Source organism: Acanthaster planci, linkage group LG01 (genome assembly GCF_054643075.1).
Source record: "Acanthaster planci isolate LZ-2023a linkage group LG01, COTS_SCS, whole genome shotgun sequence".
Classification (NCBI taxonomy): domain Eukaryota; kingdom Metazoa; phylum Echinodermata; class Asteroidea; order Valvatida; family Acanthasteridae; genus Acanthaster; species Acanthaster planci.
This window is the reverse complement of record NC_141777.1, coordinates 13262044-13280755: the sequence shown is the minus strand read 5'-3', so window position 1 is coordinate 13280755 and position 18712 is coordinate 13262044. Positions and strand designations below refer to the sequence as shown.

Genomic DNA, 18712 nt, shown 5'->3' with positions numbered 1-18712 from the left:
AGTGCTCGTTTTGCAATGCGCCACAATCAGTGACCGTACGGAGAGCGATTCAACGATCTTCTAAAGCACCTCAGGTTTAAACCATGCCTAAGCTGCAATTAAGGGACTATTTTCGTCTTCAAACACACAGCTAGCTGCTGAGATTTGGTGCTTGTCTGATTCATGATTGGAAGTAAATTCACGAAGGCTAAAAACATGATTTTCTTCCCAACTCCACGAGTGCTCATGGACTGATGGGGTGGTCCATACTTTCACGTATTATGGTCAAGAGACAATTACTCTTACACTGCAGGATTCTACACCTGGGACAGCTTTTCCAGGTACTCTGGCTGCTGTTGATATCCATACAACGGTACCAGTGAGTCCCCATATTTCCAGCTGACATGCGGATAACACATGTAGCCAACCTGCCGCTTGCGTTGATCGCGAGAGGGCAACCCTCGAGCTACGACAAAGCGCAATAAGGATGATTCCAACACTTAGCTTCATCTCTCTGGCACCATGCTCAATTCCCTGACGTGACTGCATTGTTTATTAACACAACAGGCTGGGGAAATTCTCCTTGAATGAAGGTTAAAATCGTGGCTTTGGAGGATGGATTTTTTCCAAAGGGAAGTGAACTCTGGCATTTCAGCAGGGCAAGCTTCTACGTAGCGTCAAGAAACGTCTCGTTTTCAAGACTGGCAATGAAACAATTTTCCCATAGGAAAGTTCATAGCGTATCCCCAGAATGTTGTGGAATGAACTAAAAGAAGAATACGCGACCTGATACACGACATCGACGGCGTTGGCCTTTTTCTGCGTGATGATAGGATGCCAGACGAATGCTTGGAGTGATTTAATTTGGTTCGAATGTAAACGGCTTCTCAGGGATCGTGAAACAAATTTTCTTTTTTGATTTGATTTGGAAATTTGGAAAGGAAACGCAACGATTCCCAATAAGTGATATCACAAAAATGTTAACGTAACTTATTCCATTGCAGTCCCAGTCGGTGAGAAAATTAACTTGAGTATAAGTACATTAAAATACATTTAAAAATCCATCCAAAAACTGTAAACCATCAAAAATACAACAAATCAACATACACTCTCAGAACATTGCTCTGCAAAAATACAAAAAACCTGAAAATTGCATTGTTTCACAAAGCCACAACTTGCACAAATAACCAAAAATATTATTTGACTCAGTCCTTTACATTTACGTTAAGAACAACAAAATAGCCTATTTCACAAAACAAATAAGCAAAAAACTTTACGCTCAGCTCATCATTAAAATTATAGTTAAGTCCGTAATTGACAGATGGCCTATTAAAGAAATCTTAGTCTTTGTCAGTGATTAGTTACCCAAAAATATCAAAATTCAAGCACTGAAATTGAAGGCCTTAAAGCACCATCTTCAAGCTTATTGCACTAAAAATATATGTGCCATCCTGCGGGGATATCTGGTGCATATTCATCTTTGTTTAGCTGTTCGGCAGCATGAATTTTATAAAGAAACCTTTTCAGCTTCGTTTTGAATAAGAGTCTTCTTTCACTCTGTAATGGGCGGATGACAGTGAATTCCATTATTTAATCCCTCTGTAAAAATGAGTTAATATCTGTTCCTTTGATGTGGAGTAAAAAATTGAACTGATTAGATCTCGTGGGGTAATGATGGACATCTCTGAAATTTTAGTGAAGTCGTGCTTGAGATATTTTAGAGAAATTTAAGGATGTTAAAAACATGACTTGCCTTGAGGAATTCTACTCGATGTTCCATCTCAAGCCACCCTATTTCGTGAAGCTCATTGAAACCAATGTTAGATCTGGAGGGTAGGTTGTTAATTAATAAAGCGAATGGTTTTGTTTTTACAGATTTGGGGTTTATTTTTGTATTTTAGTGACAGTGAAGAGTACCAGGAACAGAAATAGAAAACTAAATGAGTGAATATTAAGTCTAGTTTTCTTTGGTCTGAAACAGCTTTGATGCCGATACATCAATTTTAATCTGGAATTAGCCATAGAAATAATGTTCTGTGAAATTAGGCTGCCATTAGATCTTGGTCTGAGACCAAGATAGTTCACTGATCTGGCTCGTTTGATTTCAGGTTATGTTCAGAACATTTCTTATTCGAAAGTTCTTTCTGTTACAAAGTACAATAGATTGGGTTTAACTAAGATAGAGTGATAGTCTATCATCTGCGAGCCATGCTACTGACCTTAGTAAGTTCTGCAGGTCGTTTCTGTTCTACGATGTACGCATTTTTGTTCGTGGCTATAAACACTGCGTGGTCTGCATATAGCTGTAATTTACAGTCGACAGAATATGACACGTCATTAATATAGGACAAGGACAGCAATATCGAGCCCTGCGGGACACCAAAGCTTAGATTGAGTTCACGTGATCTTACATTGTTAACTTCAACCACCTGTTATCTTTGAGAAAGGTAAGATTCAAACCAGTTCATTGTGCTATCTGAAAATCCTATCGCAGCTAACTTTACGAATTTCGTGGCTGACGGAGTCAAAAGCTTTTAGTAGGTCTGGCGTGATCGCTCCGACATATTTACCTCTACTCGACTTAGATCTGATGAAGTCTGTTACGTTGGATCAGGGAGGTTTCAGTTGAATATATTGGGATCAAAAACCGGAGTGGAATTCATGCAGATCATTTTTTGGTATGAGTACTCTTCAACCTGTTCATAAACCACTTTTTCTAATACCTTGCTAAACGCAGTGAGAATGGAGACTGTTTCAAATTTATTATGTTATTTTAATAAGGGAATGACTTTAGCAGTTTGAAGTGAAGTTGGGGAAGTTTTGTTGATTACGGACAAATCAAATTAGGCAAGTAGACGACTACTGAGCAGGTGGTACCTGCGCAATCGTAAGTAAATCTAGCTGGAAAACCATCCATGCCTGTGCTCTTGTGAAGGTTTAGGGACTGTACATGTTTTAAAAACCACGTCTCTATCGACCGAGTGCATGGACTTGAAAACTATTTGGTAGAATTCCTTGATTGGAATAGAATGTGGTAACGAAGCGCATGTTACAGATATTACAAGTCAAGCCAGTGTTTCAGTGAAGTAAACAAGTGATTCAATTCATCGGCAACCACTTTTACTTCGTAACAGACTTAATTTTTAGGCACGTGTGTATCCTTCATCAATGTAGTAAAACTGGAATCCTGGAGTTAAGTGTACCAACAAAGGTGCCACAGCTTTTCCGGAGAAGCGAGGAGGATGGCACGGCTCGAACTGATTCCGAGATGAATCACTTGTTTCAAATAGACGTTTCGAACAATGAGCTCCGTTCGTCCTCAGTCCTAGAGACAGACTAAAATCTTCCAGTATCTCACTGCACCAAGACTGCCTTTCCCTAATAAACCTTGTGCATATGTTAAGCCACTGCATCACGGACTCAGATACAGCACGCATGCGACACTTTCGAGCAAGTAATAAATATTATAATACTCCGATGAATGAAATAAGAACAATTCCAAACGGCGACACTGGGATATTTTCAGAAGAATTTTATTAAGGGGACCAACCCAATAAAACAAACTGAATTAAAACAAATGCTGGTGAGTCGGTAAAATGCAATGGAAGATAAGAAATAGTCTGAAGCTTACAACCAAGAGAGTTATAAAAATCTACACGACATAAGGTGCACGTCAAGCAGAATCGTGTGAATACAAGCATATAAGGCTTGTATTGTAAGGATTTAGGATTTTTCATTCAGACCAGTTGAAAAATCATGTAAACACAATTCCAATTCGAATCTCACATAAACCACTGTATTGATTTGAGTTGGCTCGCCAGTAATCGGTTTAGAGCAGAGACATCTGTGGATTCTGGAGGCAACTGATCCTGGTCTGAATTAGCTAGTCACAGTTCCAAGACTTTATGAAGTTCTTAGTTCCTCCACTTTATCTTACATTGTTCTCCTAGATTAAAGGCTGGTTCATACTATGAGCGAATGTGAAAGCGAAGCGAATTTGACGTCACGAGAGCTTTGTGGCAAACTTTCGATGGACTTGAAATGTTAAACTGTTGATCTGACATCAAAATTTCGCATGTGTTTGTTTTTGCGACAAGCATGAACCGGCCTTAAGACAGCAGCGTCTTCAAGAGATCATATGGTGACAATGGAGAAGTGCCAAACTGCCAATTAGACAACACATTGGCAATCCACTGTTAGACAAAGGTTATTCAGTTCATACTTTAGGGAGTTTCTCTTTTTCCTATTTCTTCACTCATGTTGCGCCAAAGTGAAAATTGGCATGGTGCATACTGTCAACTTTTCGAATGGGTGGCCGCAGCTTTTGAAGCGTCACACTTGGTTGGTGTCAGGTTTTGACTCTAATATACATTTGCCCTACTCTTTTAAAAGAAGACCTTTTTTATTTGGTATCCATCGCTAGTGTTTATGTATTGTTCCTGTGTGACAGCTGCATCAATATTTAACAAGTTGAGAATTAATTGGTATATAGGCCAAAAGACTGTGATAAAGAACGAGAAAGGTGGACATGTATACTGTTAGACATATATATCTCAACCGTGAGATTTAGGAGGACCTTCCAGGGCATCACAGAAGATCCTGCCCAAGTCGTCATTGTTTTTTTCCATACACGTTTGGAGCCACACAGGCGATGAAAGGACAGAGAAGGTATCATGGGGCTCCTGCGCGATGGTGGATGTTAGAAAGGCCCAGGAAGGCTCCCGGCAAGAAATGCTACAGGGAGTGAGGGTTAATGCTGGTCCACAATACAATGTAATTTGACAGTTTGCTAAGTTTGACTGTACATGGAGGCACAAATTGGCCAAGACACGGCAACCACTTACTGGCACACTCCCCTAGAGACTAACCCGAGTAGACAGCACAGCTGCTGTTGGCATCACACTCACACGCACATTCTTCAGCTTGGCGCGTGGGTGTATTTGGCAAATCACAACACCATACTGGTCGAAGGGGCATGAAACATGTCCATTAGACGTGCCCACGAGAATTGTGGAATAGCAGTGCTGGCTTCTAATTCTGGTTGTCAAATTAGACTGAAGTACTACATTTTCTTTTGTTTTTCAGTTCCAGCTCATAACTTCAGCCATGGCATCTCATGCAGTGAAATCAGTCAATTCTGTTGGGGGATAGGGATGCGTGCTTTTTATTACCAACAACGGACTCAGTGTGGGTTGAAATGAATAATGCTTTGTACATGTAGCCTGGTCAAAAAAGCCAGTGTACAGAGGGCCAGGTTTGTGCGTACACTGGTTCCCATGCATGTGGCATTGGACAGTATAAACTGGTACGCTGTGCACCAGCAACAATGGCAATTGAGCATCTGTAGCCTCTATTCTTCACCCTCATCATCGGCTGGTTACTCTGACGCACAGCCATTGGTTGGAAGATGACAGAGCCACTTCATCTGGGATCCTGCTTCAGCTTGAGACTGAACTCCTCTTGCCTCGCTCTCAGCAGCTCCATCTGCTTCTTGTTCCCATTTTGCCTGTGAGACCAACAACAAACCCACCAGAGTGTTACTCCCAAAAGCATGACCACGAACTCTGCCTACCAGAAATGAGGTCAAAGATGGGCCAAAGTGCCAAGACATCTTCTTAACCAGCTGAAAGGGGTTAATTTGAAACACTGCAAGTGCACATACACACGGCACTTCCCACTGGTATCGAGTCTTCCTTTCATGCTTCAAAGTTTAGCTGCACTAGTTCAAATTGCTTTTGTGTACTTTGTACATGTCAGGATGTGTTTCATGTTCCAATTTCTAAATGAGGGGGCAGTGCTGAATGCTTCGGTCAAGACGTGTTGACACTGTATTCACCCAGACACGCCTATCCATAAAGAACATCAATAAATTTACAGGGCCACCGGAAAGTGAAAGTGAACTATTTAAACAGGTGTTCTTCATAATTTACGATCTAACACAACATGTCATTAGAAAATACATACAGAACCTGTTGTCCACTGCTCAGAGTGATGCTGTTCCTCCCTAGCAAGCTCACTCATTGACAAAGGCCAGCTCTTAAAGGTGGGACGTTTACTTGTTCAAACGTTTCAATGAAAAAAGCTCCACCTCCGTCTACAGATTTTCCCAAACGTTTGAACAGAACCGTCCTTAATATAGAGGTTTGGCGTTTTGATAGATGCAGTCTGTCGTTCATTTTTATTGTAAACAATGCATTGCAATGCCTGTTACCTACTGTTTTTTCCCTTTGGGCAATCATGTACTTTCTGAGAAAAGAAGTGGATTCTGTAACAATAAACATTGCTTGTTTTAAATGCCCTAACATCAATCTACATTGTTACATAGGTTGGTGGACCATGTGCTTCGTTGAACTACATAATTATGCATAAGAAAACACCGAGGAAGGCAGCGGTAGCCTCTTCACATGGTATGGGAACGTTTTTGTACACAAATTAAATATAAATTGCCACCATTACAGCTCAAGCAAGGTAAGAACTTGTCATTGGCAGAAAGAAAAAGGGAAAAAAACTAAATGGCCCTATGAGTAATCACTGAACTACAAAGATGACATGAGTGAACATTTGACCAACATCAACATGCTAATTGCTTACAATGTATACCTCAATACATCTACTACAGGTGTGAAGAATGGGGAGAGCTTTTCAACCCACTACTATACAAGCATAGGTCACCCCCCCCCCCAAAAAAAAAAAATTGGTAATTGCACAATTTGCCACGGGTTCAATACTCAAACACACACATTACCAATAACTGGGCTTTCTTTAGTCAGAAAATGAAACATGATTTGATAATCTGAATAGTTTGTGTGATGTTGTCCAGTTCATCACATAATTTGTACAAATATTCAGACTACTGAACCTTGGGACCAATGAACCATTGGACTGTTGCAACCTAGAACTATTGGGCTAACCAATAAATGCAAGTTGTAAAATCAAATTTACAAGGCTATAATACAGAAATGGTCAGGGGTTCTTTGATAAGTACCAGGCACAGCACTGGCAGAGTTTCACCATGCGAGGGCAGCATTCCAACGGACACTGCAAAATTTCCAAAAGTAGTCTACAGACGACCTTTGGAGATTCCAATTTTTTGACATCCTTTTACTGATTTCCAATAAACAGGGGCATATCAGATGAAACAATTTCACAGGATGACCATCTGTATACCAGTTATGCTTTTGGATAAAAATCACACAATTTTTTCCGGAGTCATTGCAAAAGTATGACCCTACCTTTTAGACGCTGTCATATTTTCCCCTTATGTCATAAAGATGCTTATAACACCCTAACTGGCGCTCAAGGTGCAGAAAATCAGTATTATCCTTGCTCACTGAGCTAAGAAACATCTCTGAAACTGTCTAAGTTCCCTGAAGAAAACATGTATCCACCTTAAGCAGAAGCACCCCCTCTTTGGTTGAAAAGAGCCATGTTGGCGGGGAATGTTCATTTTGTCGGTGTAGCAATGCATGAGTAACAATTAATGTACATGTACATTACATAGTCGTTTGTGAACCTGTGCAGTGCAGTTCCCACCAAAGGAGCCTCTGCTGCTACGATCACTGCGCCCTCTCTTGGTCAAGCTCGGAGCTCATATAGCTCAGTGCAGCACATTCAAGTGCTACCTGGCTAGTAAGCCCCAATAACACTCTCACTTTCAGCCCTCACAGGTAACAATTAATACTCCAGTGTGGAGAATGACCAAATGGGGGAACAGGGACCTACCCAAGGTCAACACCAATACCCCGTGACTAGATTCAAACCCTGACCCTATGATCTGCAGTTACAAACAATAACGACTAGGCAAAATTTCCCTCACTCTCACAACAATCGCACCAAACCCAGTGGGGCTGACTTTCGCGCCTTGGTGGGCTTGACAGCGCTTGTTGCTTCCACTAATGACACTTTGTCAAAATCATGAGGATGCATGCTGTAACAAGGACAGCGACTCACATTGCTCTGGCCTTTGCTTCATTGTAAATGGCCGCTATTCTTCGGTCTTTCTCGTCTAACCTGCTGATGACATAGTCGCTACTCTGCCTTCAAGGAAAAACCACAAAAAGACCGAGAAAGGGGAAAATTAATAAATATGTCAGATAGTTTTCCTATTCAAGAACGTGCAAAGTGACAATGTATTGACATTGGATGATGCCTGCTAAGATTTGATAATGCCCACTGCATTACAGATGCTCTGGAAACCGGGTATGAGACAGTTCAATCCATTCGTATTGGTCACGAGTCTGCCTGCAACACAGCAGGCAGTACTCACCACACACGCGTCAAGTCCATATATGGAGATTCTTCTGGACAAACTTGCACAAGGAATGTACCATAAAATGGATGGGAGTGTTTGGGAAAATGATATTCAATTCTTGAACAAAATCATTGGAAATCTATCATATTCTGACCTCTTCTGACTCGCTGACTAAAAAAGATAAAAATATTGCTGCAGTACATTTTGAGAAATAGGTTTGTGGGTACACCATGGAATCAATCTTTTTTGGGGCGAGGTGTGATTCTTAAAATAACCGGTGAGTGTTAACTCGACGTTTCGGCCAGTGTGCTCTGGCCATCCTCAGGAGAGTGTGTTGAAATTTCACAATTTTATAATGAGCATTTCCATGTGCTTACAAGTTTCAGAAACTTAGGAACTAGGCATGGGACAGCCAAGCTCTGTTAGGTAATCTGTCTCTACCTGGGAGGGGGTGAGATAGTCCATTATTAGCCTGTCAGCACTCACCGCGCATGTGGATTGCCAGAACATCTCCGACTTGAGTTGATTACAACCCATTAGGCTCACATTTCCCAACGCTCAATGGGAAAAAAATAAATCGCAACAAATATGGAGAGTGAACTTACTTGAAGATGATGAAATGCACAAGCGCTCCAACAACCAGGAAAGTCAGGCAGCCATACACAATATACACACTGTTGACACGACGAACACCTTTAATGCCATAGTAATTTTCTGAGGCGGACTGGTGTGAACCTTGATGAAAAGCACCCATATCACGGTACCTGCAATGTAGACAGTAAACTTGAGGTTTGTTTTTCCCTAAGGGGGTCATTAATAATACAGTACAACATTGCTACACTGGACACCGCAACATGTACAGCAAACGATACAGGTGATTCACAATAGTGAGCCTCCAAGAGTTTGCAATGTGTTGTCCTGCGAAATCTGTCCAACCCTTCTAAACGTGCATTGGGTCGACAGATTTTGCGCAATGTGACTGGCCAACGGGTTGAAAACTCTTGGAAGCGAACTCACATGAAACACCTATATTGCGTATATATCACAAAACATTTCCCTTGGCTCCTACATTTTCTGTGTAATTTTACCGAACATTAAGGATTTCCAAAAAAAAATAATAAAAATATTAGGACTGATGATAATGGCTTGGGAGTAAAGGAAAAGGTGACTTGCAAGAGATTGGCAAAAAACGAGAAAAAGGAGGCACGATCACGTTCATGGGTTCATGTGCCATTTACATGTGCATAATACATGCATGTGTAGGCGGCCACATCTGTCAACATCGCTGACTAAGCGCAAAATCTTGCTTTGCATTAGTTCTACAAAGGAAAGGATCTTTACCACAATACAAAAATTCATCAAAACAGAAAATGTAAATGCCGATAGACAGACTAGCTTTTGTGACTGACCTCACAGAAATCTGCAGTAAAAGTTTGTCTAGTTTCAGCTGCTTTCAACAATGCTTGCTTGAGCTGACATTTCCTAGGTTGCCCTTTTTGGACTTGTACCATTGTGGCTCCAATGTTATAGAAAGTTTACCAGACCATCTTTCCAACTTGTCTTTGGCGTATACATGTACATGTTGGTTTGAAGTACACGTGTCGGACCAAAATCTGCATGAAGACACATTCTTGAGGTAGGCCGCCGCAAATTTGAACTAAAAATTGCAATACAGAACATCAGTGACACTGGACTTCTTGTGTGGTCCGCAGTAAGTTTGTTATGAAGGCACTTACATCTGGAGAGAATGCAGACAAAAATAATGCGGGCTTTGCAAGTGCTCTAGGACAGCATGCTGGCTGCATTAGCGCAGGAGTGACAAAATATTTACAGGTGGTCATGAGTGGACCAACACACTTGAGGATAACATTGCAGTGTGAAATGTTTCTTTCTGTCGATATAAACTTATACACAAGTTGAAACAGCAGTCTTACCCTGTGAAAATGAAATTTTGATATAAAGTTTAACTTATATTGACAGATTGATGTACACGTAGGTGCTTAGTTTTTGCTGTCATTTCTCTGACCAGCATAAGAATACTTACTTTCATGAATTTGTGTTTGACGAAGAAAAGTCCAATATTTGAAGGTGCTATAATGATAGTCACACTCAAAATCACACCACATCAGTGGCCTATCTATGGATCTCTTTTCCATGTTGCAAATGCACTAATGGAGAAATACAGCAAACTACAGCAGAAATGTTACTTTTGTTTAAACTTTTGTGTTCGGTCATGTTTCTCCGAGGGACGTCACTACACACACATGCACATAAATTTTAAAGATTAATGGTACTGTGCAATCTCAGTAGATGTAGGCCTACTGCAAACTGCAGAGGAGAATCAAGTCTGCGTGAGAGTGGCCGTGCTCTACTTTCTACAACCCAGCGAAATCCTCCCCCAAAATCCCAGTGGCTGCTGAAAGATCTGGAAAAACCATGTGAACAGTCTAAAAACAAACTGAATACTAAAACAGTTTTAATGCCGGAGAACTGAATCTTCTCACCAGTCCTGTTGCCCCTGCTGCGTGTCATAGGGATCGTCTGCCGTGGCATGGCCGGCTCGCCTCACATGGACACGGACCGTCTGCGTACCGGGATTATCTAGGCTGAAGTCATACTCTCGTCTGGATAGTGACTTGCTGAGGATGGCGTAGGCTTGGTTGAGTTCCACAAAGGAATTGTGCTGGTCCTTCTGCTCGTTCAGCGGTTGCTTTATACTCAGATTGGTATCAGGGTGTAACTACATTGGCAAATATTTGAACAACATACATGCATTAACAACATCATGGCTCACACCTTCCAGAGTAACCAATACGGCACATTGCTAAATGGACCCTTAACTTAAAAATATCCACAAATGTTGTTCTCATACATGGGTAATTCCAGAAATTAGGGGTCCAAAGTGTGACATTTCTGTGTCCCTGTTATATCTGACCTTTGTTATTTGACATGGAAACATCGCTGGAATTGATTTCAGAATATTACTAATTGTTTGGAAGGTAATTTGCATTAATTCATCACTCTTGGAAATTAGAAAATGTGTTCTGAACTTACAAAAATCATGTCAGATGTGACAGGGCCCCCCCAAAAAATTGACCCCTAATATCTGGAATTACCCACATACACTGTGAGAGTATAATTCATGAGGAGGGAGCAAGAAGAACTTGGATTCATTGCTCAAAGGTTCTCCTGGCTTGAGTGTTCCATTCACCTGTTTGGAGAGCTCAATATAAGCTGCCTTTATTTCTCTTGGTGTGGCTGTTTTCTTGACTCCAAGAACTTGATAGTAGTTTCTCTGTAGCACGCTTCAAAACAAACTCCCAAATGGGGAAAAACAGTATAAGGTTGTAGCTGACAAAACAGCACACATATATCAGATGTCTCTTTATCTTTCTTAAGGCAATAAATGCAAATGATTAATCCGGGATTTGGGGGTTTTTTTTTGGTAACAAGTTTCATTGGAAAGCCCATTATTCCAAAAGTCTTTCTTTCCTGGACATATATTTCCACAAAAAACCCCAGAAATTTCACATCAACAAATGCAGTGTCATTTTCAAGCTGAGGTGCCTGTAGTGCTCTCGTTACTGGTGCCAGCTAATTACAGTAAATGTCCCGTCACACAATGTAACAAACTCTATGTGCCTGTTAAGATTTTCAGATTAAGAGAAAAGTTGCCAAGCATTTTATAGGCCTCACCAATGGAGACTGCCTCTCAAGTCTGAGACATTACATTGAAAATTCAACATCATAAAATTTGTACAAAATTAGCAACTTGCACAGGATTTTCAAACTCACAGGAAATCCTCATTTTTACTGTCTTAACTACTCCCAATTTCATTCAGAAATACCCCCTGTAGGCACCAGTGCTACATACCGGTACTATACACAGAGCAAAGCAGAGCTACAGCCTTCACTGGGCTCACCTTTGATTTTGTACAGAGAACGATCTCTGGATAATTCTCCCCAGACGTTGCTGGCATTTGACACACATCATTAAAGCTGGATCCATTGCTGTTGTCTCTCCCACCGCACTATCACGACCATTCTAGTAAAAATGAACAATAGTTTCTTCCCAAGTTTAACTTGCAAAGAAAGTTTGTGACAAAATCTGACATTATTAAAAGTCCTAGTCTCTGGTGTAAAATGCTCAAAAAGTCTCCCTTACGTTAAAAAACTGAAAGTGCTGAAATGTGACCTCAAACTTGGCAAACGAAATATCGAAGATTTTGTCTTTGTCTGATGATAATTTTGAAGCAAATAATGATGGCATGACTTCAATATATGTGCTCAATTGGGTTTCACCCACAGCAACATCTGTACTAAGTGTATCAATGTGAAGTAAGTTTCCCTTTCTTCAGTCAACATTCAGTGTTGAACAAGTGACCGTTTGACATTCAGGGGGCACACCCCTAGAAATGATGGAGTGCAAAAGGGACAAAAAACCAAATTGCGTCATCCTGCGCATCCACATCACTTTATTTGTATTGAACATGCCATTTCAAAATGATGTATACACACACACAACTCTCTCCCATAGACCCAACCCTGGGCATATAGTTTTTTGGAGTCAAACAAACCCTGACATGTAGGCGATACTTTTTTACCCCAATATTATTATTAGAGGAAAAAAGGGTTAGTTTTATATACTTACTGTTTTCATCAAAACTATTTCACTCGAAACAATATCAAGCCCACACCCCGGGTCTAAACTTATTTTCAAACTGGACTGTACATTTTAGTGACCCCACTGCCTCCATTTCTACTAGGGCAATGCAGTTTTCCGCAAAGCAGCTACAGCTATATTAAGTCTTGTCGGTGGAGTTCTTTGCTTTCAAACCAGACTAGGAAAGGGAATGCATCACAACACACTTTTCTGAAACTGAAATAAAATACCCAAACCCCATGTCCCACCTGGAGATTAGGAAATTTACGGACGCCACTCGACAACCTGTGCAAATATGAGACAGGTCTGAATAGTGTTTTCTATGTAAACAACTTAGACTTAGTTTTTTTTTCCTCCGAAGTAGAACTTTTCTTGACTTTTTTGCTATCTGACGGCTAATAGGTCACTGTAGGGAATAATTAATTAATTCCATATATGGAACTCTTCCCAGAGATTACATTGAATCCGATCTCATTGTTCTCCTCAATCTACAACAACTCCTTGAATTGCATGCCTTGTAATCCACGGCATGGGGTTTTGGTGGTTATACAAGCCCTGAAATGTAGATGGGCAGTTTGTTTGTTGTCCCTTTGGCACTCCATCGTTTCTAAGGATGTACATCCTGAGCAGTCGCCAAACATGCCAAATAATGTCAAACAGTTACGTCTTCAACTTTGGAATATCGAACAGTTAGGCCTAGCCTACTTGTTCAATATTCAGGTCGGGGACCAAACCACAATCTAGCGACGTCCTAGTTCCTGCTTATTTCACTAGTTCAAGCGGCAATAACGTCATTTTTATGAGGTCATGTGATAAAGATGTAATTTTCCCGCGTGATATCAGGAAAATAACGGGATTTGAAATGCTAAGTTACCGTTGGAGTTTATGGCAAAATTGACTGATTACTTTTTTGGAAAATCGCCAAGGTAAACATAAAATTTGCCACAGTGAATAGATGGAGATTTTTAATGGCAACATTTTCATGCATGAAGTAAACTTCGGCAAAGCTTCATTTTTTCGGGTAAACTTTTTCATCGGCAGAGTTGGACTCGCCTGCCCACCAAATTTGACACATCCAGTGCAAGATTCAACCGAAAAATCTCCTGGATTCACTTTTATAGATACCAAATGAAAGGAAAGCTTCATTTAGATCTTGGGTAGCATGTTTCCTGTACATCTGATCCAATCTGAGGAAGTTTTTGGCTGATAAAGAGAATGATGTCATCTGCTAACCGTGATCTAAAAGTTTCAAAAATTATGTCATCGTTGCACAAAAGAGGGGCGTATACATAGCCTGACATCGTTAGATTGTGGTTTGGTCCCTGATCTGATATTGAATGTCCAACCTCAAATGAGGAACTCCTTTCATATCGGTGCTAAGTGTTTATATCATGTTCACATTACTCAACCGGTATTGCAGCGGTAATAAATATACGGTCCCAGTCCTGTCCGTCTGCAGCTAGCCAGCCAAACATTAGCTGGCAGTAGCTCAACTAAGAGGAGCGTTAGTATTCCTATTTTTCAATTTTGGACCGGATTGTCATACTAACACTCCACGCCTGTACATATAGTAAGGTTGAAACGGTTCTTAAAAATTTCAAAGACTCACCAAAAATACTTCTATCACCACCTACTGGCTTCCATAAATGCCAACGTCAAACGGTTGGGGCTTCAATGATATTTCTGACTTCAAAATCTGTCAAAATCCGACCGTTTTCGCTCGATACATGCACAGCACTTGAACTTTTCGCCGCCTGTACCTTTCAAGTGCATGTATCGAGATTTAGAATACGCAATAACTCTATGGGCGAAACATGGTCCTCCCTGAAACACACAAGAGTGGCCCATATGTGGTCTGGGCACAAGACCTGTTGATCGTGACGGTTGGGAGTGCTCCCAACAACTGCTTCCTTGTCAATACGTCTTGTGCCCCAACTGCATTTGGGCATCTCCTGCGATTTCGTTAGAGGACAATGTTCCTCCATAGAGTGCTGTGCATGTGTCCAGCAAAGACAGTCGAATTTTGACAGATTTTGAAGTCAAAAATATTATTGGAGCCCCAACTGTTTAATATTGGCATTTACGCTGCCAGTAGGTGGTGATAGAGGTTTTTTTGGTGAGTCTTGGAATTTTTAAAAAACCGTTTAAACCTTACTATGTGTACAGGTGTGGAGTGTTAGTATGACGATCCCATCCAACATTGAAAAAGAAGAATGCTAACATGACTAACGCTCCACTATTAAACTATTAAACTGCAAGCGGTGGCAATGCGCATGCAATAGTCAGGTTTGCCCCACTAGTGTGGCACATACTGTACTCTCACTCCCAATCCAACATGAGTGAAATCATTCAATAAATAGCGCTAAGAAAGCGGAGAGGCTAAGGATCACCTCTGTGTGCAAAAGAAATTGCGCCCACGATGATAAGTGGGTGCCCCGAAAATATTCAGTACGCCGACATGAAATTGAGTATCCAGATATGTGGCTAAGGTTGGAGAGGGAGTGAGAGTCTGTGCCACACTAGTGGGGCTATAGACTCGAGTAGTGGCGCTCTACTACCGCCATATGCCCTAGGCTTAATTTCTAAAATAGGCCTAGGGCCTAGGCCTAAATTCGAGCATAGAGCAAAGCCATCTTATTTAAGTGCAAACCAATTCCCTACACTCAGTGACACTCTAAACTCTTCATTCACCCACTAAACAAGCATAAACAATGAGAGTGCAATCAGTTTTTTGTCCAAGAACATAAAGATTTTTTACATTACCACGCCAGACGAGCTAGAGTTGTTGCTCTGTTTATGTAATGGTTATACCGCATGCGCAGTATGCGTGAACCGATACTAGTCGCATTATCAGTCGCTTGTATATCATTTCTCAGTCATGTAACAAGGCAAATATGTTTGGACTGTGATCTTGATTCGGTCATAGTATGATAGAGTTCGTCATATATCAGAAAAATTGTAATTTTCAAATTTATGTGCCTTTTTGTCATGTTCCCAACATACACAGTGATTACAAGGAAAGCTCAGGTGACAAAAATTAACTGCACGTTTAATCGTAAAAGAGATTGATTGAGGGCGCTACCACAAAATGACCAGAAAGGTTGCAGACCAGTCACAGATTAATGTTTTCTGAACAGACCAGTACACAAACTTCTGTAGACAACTTGATAACTAGCCTCAAATAATCAGAAAAAAAATAGTCACAACTTTCTCAGGTGGCTGAGACACACGTCAAATCAGAGGTAACCTCCCATTTGTCATTAATTTTCTTTTAATAGAACCTGAAAGTTGACCCCTGATGGCGCGCTTCCGGAACCCTTGGATAGGAAAAATAAGGTGTAAAGATTTTAGAATTTGTAAAATTTTCGTTCAGTTTCTTCTTTAAAAATCCAACTAGTAAAAAGGGCTTTGGAAAAATATTTGCTAGTATATCAATTTATAGAAACTGAAAAATTACCGGATCTAAAAAAGAACTATCTTGCCAAAAATTGACCCATTACTTCCGAAAATCTGAAATACATGAACAACAGTGCAATGCGGCAGTCTCGTACGCAGATGAACATTAACGGTTCGAAATTGATGGTTGTGTGTGGGTAAAAGCGGAAATAAAACAAATTAAAATGGTTTTACACTTTTATAATTTATAAAGTAAAAATACATTAAGCAATATTCTACTTTTACGAAAGATTCTAATATTTATCCAACCTTTGCTGACAACTACTATATGCGTGATGTCAACTCAACGGATCTGGAACCCATTGGCTGCAGGTAGGTAAATCTTTGCAAGGTTGTACAATCTCGTTTTCAAGAAAGCACGGCGAGTGAAAACAAACGTGCATGAACAAAGACACCTAGGTACGATATCGCTGAAAGTTCTTTAATAAAATTCATTTTTACCCATCTCCAGGTTACTTTTCCAAAATGTTACTTGAGGAAGATAAAGATAAATAATTCCAACATGAGGGTTTCATGGGGTGGTTTCAGTAAGGAATTATTTTTCAAAAAATTATCGAACGTGATAGGACGGCCCAATGTAAACTCCACGTAGGCGGACCGCTGCAGGGTTCCGGAAGCTGTGCTACCTGTTTCTTTCTGGCTCTATTCTCTACTTGGTATCCGTAAACGTTTGAAGGAAAATTCTCTAAAGTTGATCACCCCTAAAAGTATAGTCTCGAAGCCTGTCAGCATTTTGAAAAGTGAGGCCTACACTCCTTTGAAAACTAGACCATTAATTCGAGCATTGGTTTCATACGCAGACATTAGTTGGCGTAGCCTCCACCATTCAACGAATCCTCTAGGTCGTGGGCTAACAGACACGCTGAACAGCGTACGAACAGGTAGGAAAAGAAAGTAGGGCCTACGACTCGGCCGTCGCCGACTGTAACCGGACCGCATTTTCGGAGCACGCGTGGCAGTGTCAGACAAAGAATGGTTGACCTCCCGTCGTTTCCTGCAGGTGAATTAACTGATAAACCAAGAGAGTACTGAAGTGTGACGTCATTTTGAAGCAGAAAGTGGAGTACGCGAGCGTGTCATTTAGTTCACGCGCTCGGCGGCTGGTTCTCGTGCTAAATGCCTCTTACACCATTGATATCCGTTATATATAATGGACATCAATGTTGTGAGCGTATTCATTTCGTACTCTTTAGCCTAGCCTCGTTCCTTATATGGGTAGGATCTTGCCGCGCCATGTTGGTTCCCACCTTGTCTTGCGCTAGTGAAGAAACGTGCACGCAGCCCATGGAGTCGAGGTTGTCTTCTAATGCACTGGGGCCAATTTCGTAGAGCTGCTTAAGCACTAAATATGCTTAAGCGTGAAGAAAGCTTGGTTGACCAATCAGGTTACCAGCCAAGTCTCCATGTGATGTAGGCCAATGTTGTCTAGAATGGTATTCACCTGTATTTTGATTGGTATGACAATCGCATAGATTTTGAGCTGGTAACCTTCGTTTTTTAAGCAAGGATTTTTGGCGCTTAAGCAAATTTTGTGCTTAAGCAGCTCTACGAAATTGGCCCCTGTTGTGATGACGTATCACTGTGTTTACTGCAGTGCATGATGGGATAGAATAAGGTCGTTTTCACAGCCATGGGGGGGAAATAGCGCACATACAGGTCTACAAGTTTCCTCAAGCTGATCATGTGAAAGGCGCAATCTTACTGTTTCCAATTGTTAAGGATAATTATTGGTCGGTGTTTTTAAATCAGTTGGGTAAATACTCGAAATCCAAATGGAACACCTATGAGAGTAAAAACTTTTTCTCAAAAATGAAAATAAAACTTAAAACCTAGTCTGCCAGAGAGGATATATCTTTTGGAATAATAGCCTCAAATTTGCTCATGAAAAGGGGTTGGGGATGATTAACAAATAAACGGAAGTATATAGATACACAGAAAGTTAGGCCTATATTCAACAATTAGACAAATTATCTCTTTATAACGGGGGGTACACACATCTCTTAAGCTGGGTTAGAGTTATCCTTTCCAACATTAGTAACATTATAGATTATATTGCATATGTACAAATTAATGTACAACTTTCTTCTCTAGCGAAATTATGAAACCTGGCAGGCTCAATGGTTAACTATGTGAAGTTGGTCATCAAACAAAGTCATGATAGAGCTTCTACCCTATTTTACCTTTAAATTTTGTTTCTTTTGTTTAAATTGTGGATTGGCGGATATTTGAAGGTAACGAATACCAAGAATTACGTTAACTCCTCTTGAAACTCGAAAGCCGCACGGCATTAAAATATATGCATGCTACTTGTACCTTTGGACCTAGGAGGAAAGTCTGCGAGGACCTGACTCCATAGTTCACTG

At 40.7% G+C, this 18712-nt stretch overlaps 1 protein-coding gene across 2 annotated transcripts; it reads right to left on the bottom strand.

Moving 5' to 3' along the window:
• Nucleotides 1–3491: 3491 nt before the first annotated feature.
• Nucleotides 3492–15739, bottom strand: dnajc4 (DnaJ heat shock protein family (Hsp40) member C4). 2 transcript variants are annotated; one of them, XM_022235316.2, is made up of 7 exons: nucleotides 15657–15739; nucleotides 12154–12275; nucleotides 11442–11535; nucleotides 10735–10970; nucleotides 8836–8994; nucleotides 7930–8016; nucleotides 3492–5485 (listed from the first exon to the last, which is right to left on the bottom strand). In XM_022235316.2, exons 2-7 carry the CDS (start codon nucleotides 12237–12239, stop codon nucleotides 5401–5403), a joined length of 747 nt encoding a protein of 248 aa, XP_022091008.2. In that variant the 5' UTR covers nucleotides 12240–12275; nucleotides 15657–15739; the 3' UTR covers nucleotides 3492–5400. The 2 variants fall into 2 exon arrangements, with proteins under 2 accessions (XP_022091008.2, XP_086999741.1); XM_087143615.1 differs by having other exon boundaries at nucleotides 15652–15685.
• Between the last annotated feature and the right edge of the window lie 2973 nt (nucleotides 15740–18712).

Excerpts from the sequence above, each read along its gene's own strand:
- dnajc4 (XM_022235316.2), bottom strand. The coding sequence starts at position 12,239 with ATGGATCCAGCTTTAATGATGTGTGTCAAATGCCAGCAACGTCTGGGG. Across the intron at positions 10,971-11,441 it reads ATATTGAGCTCTCCAAACAG|TTACACCCTGATACCAATCT; the intron begins GTGAATGGAACA and ends TTGCCAATGTAG. Across the intron at positions 5,486-7,929 it reads GAAGCAAAGGCCAGAGCAAT|GCAAAATGGGAACAAGAAGC; the intron begins GTGAGTCGCTGT and ends TTGGTCTCACAG.